The sequence below is a fragment of the Plasmodium reichenowi genome, chromosome 7 (assembly GCF_001601855.1).
Source record: "Plasmodium reichenowi strain SY57 chromosome 7, whole genome shotgun sequence".
Classification (NCBI taxonomy): Eukaryota; Apicomplexa; class Aconoidasida; order Haemosporida; family Plasmodiidae; genus Plasmodium; species Plasmodium reichenowi.
The window spans coordinates 180,459-192,676 of NC_033652.1; the positions used below are offsets into that span (position 1 = coordinate 180,459).

Consider the following 12,218-nt stretch of genomic DNA (forward strand, 5'->3'; position numbering starts at 1 on the left):
AAAAAAAAAAAAAAATTTATTTAAAAAAAAAAAAAAAAAAAAAAAAAAAAAAAAGTACGTATTTTTTTTAAAATATTTTTTTAATATATATTCATCACAAAAAAAAAAAAAAAAAAAAAAGAAAAAAAGTAAGAAAGAAAGAAAAGAAAATATTTTAAGATAAATATTTAAGCACATTTATTAAATTATGCAAGAAAGTTTCATAATTAAAAATGTATATATTTATATAATATATGTATAGGTGGTATATATAATTACATAATTATGTTAATATATGTCCATTTAAATTAATAGTAAATTCATATATCAAAGAAAAAATTACATAATTATAATATAATTCATCTCGTAATTTTTTAATTTAAAAAAATTATACATATTTCTCTTTTAAAAGTAGACAACATATTTGCGAAAAATAAAAAAAAAAACAATAAAACATTAAGTATATTATCTTTAAGAAATTATATTTTTCTCTCTAATATAAAAAGCAAAATACTAAAGAGAAAAAAAAAAAAAAAAAAAAAAAAAAACATAAATAATATTAAAAAAAGGTTATAATGATATATAATATTATGAGTAAGATATGTTATTTTATATTAATTATATTATATATTTTTTGGTTTTTATCTTATTATTATTCATTTTGATTATGTTTTATCTTTTTTTCGTATGTGTTTAAATAATAAAGAAAATATATATTTCTTTCTTATATTAAAATAAAAATAGGCTCATATATATATTATCATTCTAATATTTTATACATATAAATACCATTTTAATTTAATTTAATTTAATTTTTTTTTTTTTTTTTTTTTTTTTTTTTTCAATCTCAAATATATACATTTTATCATATCACATAGATACAATTCATTTTAAAAGGATTAAAAAAAAAAAAAAAAAAGAATGAATTAATGATTAAAATAATATTTTCATAATCATTCAAAATGTATTTTTATGTGTGTATATATTTTGAAGAAAATGTATATATAAAGAAAAAAAAAAAACGTTTAATATTATTTTATATAAGCATAATTTCTTAACAAAAAAGAAATATATATATATATATATATATATATATATATATAATATTTTTCACACACCATTTCCATAAACAGTATAATTTATTAATATGCTGTTCTTTTGTTTATAGTCATTTTCTTTATTATTCCTTTATTTTACAACCATTATTCGAAATGATTACTAAAAATTACATATGTCTACTAATACAGCCTTTTGAACATATAAATATTTTAAAGATATATCACATAAAATATTATTCAAGGTTTTCTTATTTTCATATTTTATTATTTTTTTTGCATAATTTATTATAATTGGAATGTCTTTTCTTAAAAGAAAAAGAAATTATCACTTTACAATAACACAAAAAAAATAATAAAATATGAAAGGTATATGTATATATATATATATATATATATATGTGCATATTATAATGATAAATAATATGGAAATATAAAGGATGCTAGATATTTATAAATACTAAGAAAACATTAATAAATTGAAAAATTATATGCAGGAAACAAATAAAATTAAACATTTTTAAATATAGTTTCAAAAAAAAGAAAAAAAATAAATAAATAAATTCTTTTTTTTATTTTGGGTTCCCTTATATTATTATTACTCTTACTTTTTTCTTATTCTCCTTTCTATTTTTTTTTTTTCTTTTTTGTATATAAATACATCTTTATATAAAAACAAGAATATATATATACAAAAAAAAAAAAAAAAAAAAAAAATGGATTTAAATATATACATATATATATTTTTTATATGTATATTCAAAATATAATTTCATAAATACCTTGAAAAAAAATAAAAAACATAAACCTATATATACATATATATATATATATATATATAAGGTACAAAACTTTAGAAACATAGATAAACTAAAAATTTTACAAATACACATAAAAAAATATATATATTTAAAATAAAATCATAATTTTTAGAAATATATATTAAGCTCCACCTTAAACAAATATATACACAAAATATATATTATAAATATAAATTGGTATAAATTTTAATACATGTAACAATATTTAATTATATAAATATGTCAACTTTTTTATACATCTTCATCCAAAAAAATATATATATATAAAAAAGTAAGTGAAAATTTACAATACATCATTTTGTATATTCCTCAAAATTTTCAATATTTCTTATGGCATCTTCATGAAACGAATGCTCATTCGGTTCATTTTTATATTTTGAATTAAGGGGGTTTGAATAATTAAGAATTTGGGATATAGGGTTAGTAGTATATTTACTTATACCATAACCATTAGAAAAAAAATAATCAAATAAATTATTATTATTATTTTTATTACTACTACTATTGCTTGTATTACTTGAGCCTTTTCCTAAATATCCATATTCATCTGTTGTTTTCATACTATAAGAGTGTAATAATTTATATTCAATATCTTTTTTATCAAAAAATACTTTCAATTCAATAAGAGCACTAACTGGTTTATGATCACTTGAGAAAAAATTATTATGTGTCTTATAATCTATATATTTAAAATATATTTTATCATTATTATAAAAATCATTCAATATATCCTTATCAGACATATTATTCCTTTTATTATCAAACATATCACTTTTATTTCTCTGGTCTATTCTAATATTATGTCCCCTATAATGTTCTCTTGACATATGTTCATTCCTTTTCTTCTCAATTTCGGATAAGTGTACAAGTTTGCCACTCATTAAAACACGATCACACCTATCAAAAAAAAAAAAAAAAAAATATATATATATATATATATATAACCACAAGAATATATGCACATTTTTGGTCCTAAAAACTTCTGCGCACATATATATATATATTATAAACAAATTAATATAATCACACATACATCCATATATATATATATATATATATATATATATATATATATATATACAAAATATTATTTTTCCCTCGTGTTGTCGTACCAGGCAGGGGTTCTCCTAATGTCGTACATATTCGAATGTTTCTTATATTTGTATGTTGGGTTAAACGTTATGGGATGCTCATAAAAGAGACAAAATGGTAATATATTATACATCTTATTATAAATAAATTGATCATAATTTAATAAATGCTTAATATTTTTGTTAGATATTAATTTAAGTACTTCTTCAAGATTTTTGTTTATTCTAAAATTAAAATCTCCACATGCAAAGAAATAATCAAAATTAAATAAATTATTTAATTCTTGATTTTGAAAACTATTGCTTAAAATGTTCTGCATTTGTGTATTCCTTTCAAATATATTTGTTTGACCAGATGCTAAATGAATATTATTAAAACAGAAGGAATTATATCCTAATCTAAATTTAACAGATACACTTCCTTTATTTCCTGTATTTCCCTTAAGACCTACTTTCACCTTACATACTTCTATTTCTCTTATATGATCAACTAAAGCTTCATCAATAAATATAATAATAAATAAACCAATCATAGATACAGATTTCAATTTTACATATTTAAATTTTCTTAAGTTCAAAAAGTATTTGTCAAACTCCTTATTATTATAACCACTACTACTACCACCAGCAGCAAAACCCTTATTATTCTTTCTTTCCTCCTTTTGTACATTTTCATAATAATCATCTATTTTATGTATTTCCCTTTTTACTTTTTCATTAAAATTTTTACCTTTCCTTTTTGGTGATTCATACCTTCTTTCATACATCATATTATTATTACTACTTCCTAATACTTTGATATCACAATCTTCAAAAACATCTTGCACACTCGTAAAGTTGTAATTTTTTACTCTGAAATGATTACTGCTATTATCAAACGCGTTAGCTTCATTATTTTCAAAGATGTCATTGTTAATATTTATATTATCATTTATATTTCTACTTTTATTTTGAATTTCATTTGAGTGACTACCTCTTCTATCGTACATATCCATCGGTCTAGCCATTTTCATTTCCATATCTTTATTTCTATTAAATATATTATCCTCCAATTCATCATTCATATTAAAATTATTCATATCATTATATTTACGATTATATAATTCTTCAATTACATAAGAACCTCTAATATTTCCCTTATTTGAATTAATATAATAATCATCCTCCTTTGGATTTGATATAAACTCATCGTTAAATATATCATCCAAATTCATATTCAAGCTATTGGGTACTTTATTTTGAAAAATATCCTTCACATTGGAACTTATATGTGTTTCATTACTTTTCAATAAATCTTCATTTATGTAGTTATGTTTATTAGGTTTATTTTCTATATTATCATAATCTTCTAAAGCATCTATTAAATTAAAATCGTTATTATATTCCATTTCTTTAGATATATTATTATATTCATTATGTTCTTTATATTTGTTCATATCATCAATATACTCCCTCTTGTCCATGTCCATCAAATTAGAGAATGTCATCTTCCTCTCACCCATTATATCTAAATTTAAAACATCGCCCTCTAAACTATTAAAATAATTATTTAAAAAACAATTTTTTGATATATCAAGCAATGAATTATTATCCTCTCTAATTCTTTGTTCTTCACCGTGTTGTGCTAGTATGTTCATATCATCATATTTATAATTATTTGATTTTTTATTATTATCATTATAACTATTATTTCTGTTGTTTTCATTTTTCATATATTCATCGTTAAAACATTTTAAATAATTTTCATAATATTCATCATCAACATTATCATTATTCATTATAACATCTTGCTCTTTTCCTTCATTGGTAGCGTATAAATTTTTACGATTTTCATTTCTATACGGTGTTTCCGATACAATATGAGCACTTTTCTTTTTTATCTTCATATTATTACTATTATTATTATATTTCTCTCCTCTCAAATATAATTCTTTTTGCCTTTGAGATACTTCTCCTAATGTTTGTGTAATCATTTGTTCAATTTTTTTCTCTTTAAATTTATCTTTCATATTCATTAATATACGAAATCCTGTTAATTCGACCACTTCTTGGAAACAAAATACATACATATCAATATAATCATCAACTTCATTAAGCCATGATGATATATCATTTAATTCCTCCAAATCTCCTCCACATAAATTCCATGTACCTGCCCATAACTTTATAATTCGTTCTTCATAATCTGTATTAATAATTTTTTTCTTTGCATAATTATTCACAAATTTCGAATTCGAACAATCTACACAATATTGATTTATAAGATCATGACTTAAATAATCATTATAAATAGGTTCATTATTAACACCATACACATATTTATTATCTTTATGCATATCATCTAAATATATAGAATCACTCCTATTTTTAAGTTTCTTCATTTGTCTTCTCCTTCTTCTTCGCATTTTTTCTCTTCTTCGATTTCTTCTTTTCTTTTCTATACTATCAGAAGTGCTACTATCGATTTCGATTGTATTATTGATACTACTACTGTTGTTTGTTCTTGACCATAAATCGTTCATATTTCTATTATTTAAATAATTAACATCACTTTTTAAAATTTTCCCTTCTACATCATTGTAAGGAATATTAAGATGTTTTTTACTATCGTAATTATAAGCATCCTCTTCTTCTTCATCTACGTTATCATAATCTTCGTCCTCCTCATCAATTCCATCTGCCTGCACCCCATAATATTCATTGGGTTTTGCAAGTACTGGATAATTCATATTATGATCATCTATATTTTCAATCATACCTTCGTCAAACATTTCCATTTTTCCATTTTCATTATAATAAAAATATTCATTATTGTCTTCTATTTCCAGATCTGATTCATCTGAACTGTCCATTTCCTGCAAAATTCTTTTAGCTTTATGCTCGTATTCTTTTTTGTCTAGCTCTTTATTTCCATCTACATTTTTGTTTTTATTTCCAGGATTATCTATATGATCTTTTACAGAATTGGTATTATGAATAAAATTTTTCCAATTATGATGCGTATTAATATTATATGCAGCGGATATTTTTTTCAGTTTTAACAAAGCTCTTTTTCTTTTACTGAGAACTTTGGATTCTTGTTTATTTCCTTTCTCTTGGTTCTCTTTTAATAATTTTTTATTCTTAAGATTAAGTTTATTTTGTTGTAAATAATTCATGGACGAATCCAAAATTTTATTATTATTATTGTTGTTATTATTATTTACATCATATTTGTTCATACTATTGGTAGAGTCCTTATTCACAGTACTTGTATTATTACAATTTAATAAATAGGTAAAATCAGAACCTAAGAATGATCTCCTATTATTATTATACTTTCCACTACATAAAATTATATCTATACACTCTTGCCTAAAATTATCTTCAAAATTGTTTTGATAAAATCGTTCAATCGATTTTATTGCATGATCAATATTAGTACTCAATGATGATCTACCTACATTTATTTGTGAAGAAAAAACACTACCTGTACCTGTATAATGAGTACTAATAATATCCCCATTTTCTACCCACATTTTTTTAAATAAATGTTTTAATATATAAACATATTCATCGATTTGTTCTACTTTTTTTTTATCATCTTTATTATAATCTTTATCATTTGAATTTCCATATTTTTCTTTCTTTTGATCTAAACCTAATCTTTTTAATTCATCAGCAGTATCAGATGTTTTCTTATTATTCATAAATCTTCCATCATTAATTATATAGGAAAAACCATCAAACATACCCATATTTTCATTTTTATTATTTACATAATCATAATTTCTATTCATGGCATATTTGTCAGATAAGTCAAGTAAGTAATTTTCAGTAGGTAATGTTGTTAATATAGTAACATTTTTATCATTACACATATTATTTACATTTTTATAATAACATAAATAAGACTTATTTACAGCCTTCAAAAACATATCATTTCTTGAAAGATGTAAAATATATAAAATAAAAAATAAGGCATAATAATATTGAAATACATTAGTTCTATCTAAACAATCTAAACAATTTGTTCTAAATACACCATTTTGAAAAGCACCCGATGATTCTTTTTTATTCTCTCCCTCTCCATTATCATAACTGTAATCTTTATTTTTAATATTATTGTTATTAGTATTATTTATATTAATATTGTTCACATCGTTATCCTTATCACCATTATTATCATTATCATCATCATCGTTATCATTGATATTATTTTTATTATTATCAGTACTATTGTTATTTTTATTTTCATTATTACTCGTGCTCACTTTTATAGGTTCAATAAAAAATGATACATTCTTTATTTCCTTTAATAATATTTTATTAATAAAATCATTCATTGCATCTTCAAAACTTTTATTTTTCACAGAAATATGAAAATCATATTCAATATAATTAATGTAATCTTTTTCTTTATAATGTTTATCCTTCTTTATAAAATTTATCATTTCAATCATTTTCTTCGTCAATTTCTTTTCATTACTTTTATTCTGACTTAATAAATTTATATAATAAATATTGTTACCATAACTATTAATTAATTTCTTATTATGCTCTTTAAATGCTTTAATACTTAATAAGGATGATCGTTGAATATTTACATGTGAAGACATGGAATGTTGTTTCCAAAACAGGGGTATCGAACCTCTAATTTGAACAAGTGATATAATTCGATTTTCAAAATTTCTTCCTACATATTTATTAGTACTACTACTGCTATTGTTATTGTTATTGTTATTGTTATTGTTATTGTTATTATTATTATTATTATTATTATTATTATTATTATTATTATCATATGAATCATTCATTTTATATGTTCCAAAAACTCCTTGATTGATTTTGTCCTTATTAACAAATTGCTCTTTCGTTTCCGTTGAAATATTACCTCCAACCACTTGAGACGAACCAAAAGAATTATTATTTTTATCCTTTTCCTGCATATTATTTGCCTTTAAATGATTTACCTGATCATGTGTTAAGTTTGGGGATGCTAATATCTCATTAGATACATTACTATTATTATATGTATTATTTCTATTACTATTATTTTTGTCCATGTCCCCTTTGTTACTTTTAAAATTTTTATTTTTATATGAATCATAATTTATATCAGACATAGAAGTATTATCCTTGTTATTTACTTGATCAAACTTATCCACATAATTAATATTTCTATTATTAATACGAACTATCTGTTCAGATTCCACATAATTAGCTACATATCCATCATCATTTATACCTCGTTTATTAAATCGAGTTCCACCCAAAATAGAAGACCTCCTACTTATTAAAAGTAGTTCTAAACATTTTTTATTTATTTCGATAGATGTATAAGATATATATCCTTGTATAATAGAACAGAACCAATTATCATCAATTTTACATTTATTTTTCATCTTCTTTATCATTTGGTAATTCCACACATATTTCTTTTCACACATTTTTAAAAAAGATTTTTTCTTTTTATTATTTAAATTATTTAAACGAGTATTATATACCAATGGTTCCACTTCGACCTCTTCTATATTATTTTTTACTTTTTTTTGAATACATTGAGTTAAATCATAATCATACGAATAATACATATGGACGCTTAATAATTTCTGAATAGTTTTTAAATATTTATGTATATCCATTTTAGAATTATTCTTTTTCTCATCATTTCGAACATCTTCATTTTTAAAAAGCGAAGAATACGAATTTTTCTTTTCACTATTTTCTTGCATTCTTGGATTACCTTTAACATTAAAATATGAATGATTAATAAGATCTTTTATATTATTATTAACTACATTTATGGAACTTTTATTACTAGCGTTCGATCCTTTTTTATCTTCTGATAAAACCTCTGAAAATTTTCTATCACGTGAATTCCTTTTATTAACATCATTTTCATGTACATCATTTTTATTTATATACAATAAATTGTTATTATTATTATTATTATTATTATTATTATTATTTATATTCTTCTTATCCAATACATTTTTTTTGTTATTTTCATTATCTTGATCAAACATAGAATTCCTTTGGTTGATTTTTTCTTCATCTTTTTTTATACCAATTAATATATTATTTTCACTGTCTACAATATTTTTATTATTTACAAGTATAGTTAATTCCTCCTTCTTTCCATTTCCTTCTTTATTAAAAAATGTATTATCAATTAAACTTGTGTGAACTTTTGAACTATAATTTGCAGTATCTGGTTTGGATTCACTTAAATTATCTTCATCATATATAGAGCTCAAGGAATTCTCGACACTATTAAAATTCATTTTATTTAACGTATCATTATTATAATTATTTCTAATTGTATCTTTAGTGGTTGTTGTATTTTTTTCCCCACTAGATTGTTTCATATTATTATTATTGCTGTGATGGTGTGTCATTTTATTTGTGTTAATATTCAGATTTTTATGTATGCTCATATTGGTATGTGAACTCATAGATTTATGAATATTCAGATTCTTGTTATTACTATTACATTTACTATTACTACTACTATTATTATTATTATTGTTAATATTGTTTATATTGTTAATATTATTATTTGGTGGATAGCTATCCTTGTCACTTTTATTAATAGATATATTTTCATCATTTGTCGATATATTTGTATGGGAACTAAAAAGAGTACTTATTTTATTAGTGTTATTACATGCAGATGTGTTATAAGATGATGTAGATGCTTTGTCATTTTTTAAAAAACTATTATTATCCTTTTCTAATTCATTTTGTACTTTTCCCACAGTTCGATCATTTTCATTAACATTCTTGCTGTCATAATTTGTTATATCTGATATAATATTTAAAATATTTTTATGATTAAATTGAGTCGTAAGCCATTTTTTTGCACTATTGAAGGTAAGAATTTTCTTATTTTTTTCTTCTTTCTTATTATAATTATTATTATTTTTATAAGAATTATAACTATTAATATTATCCACTACCTCAAAATCATTTAAAATGTTGTCTTTCTTATCATTTTCTAAATTGCCGGACTTTTTCAAAGTCACATTTTTATTAGAATTATTACCTTGACAGCTACTTATATTTTTATTGTTCGTATTAAAAAAATCATATGAAATATCATCAGACTTATTTACAACGTCATTTGTTTTTAGAGAAGATGCTGTAATTATTCCAAAGTTGTTATTATTATTATTGTTATATTCGAAATTGATTGAGTTGTCTATTATTTCAAAATTCTTATTTATATCCTCATTATTTTTTACATTATTTATAAAATAATTATTCGAATTGTCATCTATATTTAAACTATTATTTATTGCAGTATTTATTGGTATGATATCTACATTATATGGTATATAATGGACCTTCTCTATTTTATAAATACTTCTATATTTATCCATATAATAAAATTTACTTAATAATCTCCATTTTTCTACTACAAATAAAAATAGCTCATTCCTAAACTCTATGGTACCTATTAAATTGTCTATTATTAATTCATTTAATATATTTCCATATTTTTTACTCTTTTTTCTTATCTTCTCTTTTAATATTCTCTTCTCTAAACATTTCCCATTCTTTCGATATATAAATAATGCGGGCACCTTAACGTTCTCATCTTTCTTATCTTTTAAATTCTTTATGTAAATTACTTTAAATACTTTTTCATAAATTATCAATAAATATCTACCGTCTGTGTTATATGCATTCATCAGTCTTATTTTATTTATGTATGTATATATGTATGTAAGTGTTTATATATTTATTTATGTGTGTGTGTGTATATATGTATATATATATATATATATATATATATATATATATTCAACAAAAAAAAAAAAAAAGTTAAAAAAAAAAATAAAATACAAAAATTAAAAGAAGCAAAAAGGAAAAATCATCATTTGTATAAAAAAAAAAAAAAAAATTAAAATATATAAAAAAATACTTATTTTGTTAATTCATCCCTTTTTTTTACTTACATGTTAATAAGTTTATATGCTAACATGCTTATTTGTTTATATAATTTTCTTTCTGTTCTTTCATTAAATTGATTCTTGTATTTTATTTTTATTATTTTTACTTTTTATTTGTATTTTTTTTTATTTTTTATAACGTGTGTACCAAACACAAAAAAATACTGAAAAATAATATTAAAAAAAAAAATTTATAACTTATATATATATATATATATATATATATACATATATGTGTATAATTTTATATTTTTACATTTCTTTTAAATTTTAAAAAATAAATCCTTTCGTATACACATAAAAATAAATACTACAAATATAATTAATCATAACAAAAATATATAAGATAATTCTTTTCTCATTATTTATTGGTAAAGTGTTTTTTTTTTATATAGTATATTCATTTTTAAATAATATTAAATAGAAAAAAATATTTATAACAATGTAAAAACTTTTATTTTTTACGTTAAATATTATACAAAAAGTAATAATATATATATATATATATATATATATATATATATATATTTATATATATTTTTATAATATAAACTCCCTAAATATAATTTCTTTTAAATATACAAATATTATATATATAAAAAAAAGACATTTTTTTTTTTCATATATAAAATTTTCCTAATCAATTTTATAAAAAATAATATTTTATAATATATATTTAAATATATATATATATATATATATATATATAATTTATATGTTATATTTATATATTTATTGATATTATATATATAATATAATATTTTATTTTTTATTAATATTTATATATATTATTATTAATATAAGTATACATAATCCATTAAAATAAATAATATTTTTAATAAAACAGACATGGTATATTATAATATAAAATATATATATAATATTAAATGGGTTAACGAAATATATATATATAATTATTTTGTATTTATATATTATATGTTATATATATAATACATATATATTATATATTATATATAATAATATATTCAAAAATATACATATAATTTTTTTTTTTTTCTTTTTTTATCAAAATTCAAAAATAATTATATATTGATGTATACAAATAAATATATTCATTAAAAAAAAAAAAAAAAAAAAATTAAATAATAAAACTTAAAGAATTAACCCTCAATTTATTTATTATCTAAATGTATTTTATTTAAATGTTTTTTTATTTAATATATTTTTTAAAATGTTGCATAAAATATAAATGTATATAAAATTTAAATTATCATATCATAATTCATAAATAAAAATTATAAGTACAAAAAAAAAAAAAAAAATAAATAAATAAAAATTAAATTAATATAAAAATAAAAAATAAATTAAAATAAA

General features: G+C 19.8%; 1 protein-coding gene across 1 annotated transcript; it reads right to left on the reverse strand.

Moving 5' to 3' along the window:
- Window positions 1–2,148: 2,148 nt before the first annotated feature.
- Window positions 2,149–10,622, reverse strand: PRSY57_0703700 (inositol-phosphate phosphatase, putative; the record flags this gene model as incomplete). The annotated part of the gene is made up of 2 exons (XM_012906702.2): window positions 2,149–2,752; window positions 2,968–10,622. 2 exons carry the CDS (start codon window positions 10,620–10,622, stop codon window positions 2,149–2,151), a joined length of 8,259 nt encoding a protein of 2,752 aa, XP_012762156.2.
- Window positions 10,623–12,218: the final 1,596 nt, after the last annotated feature.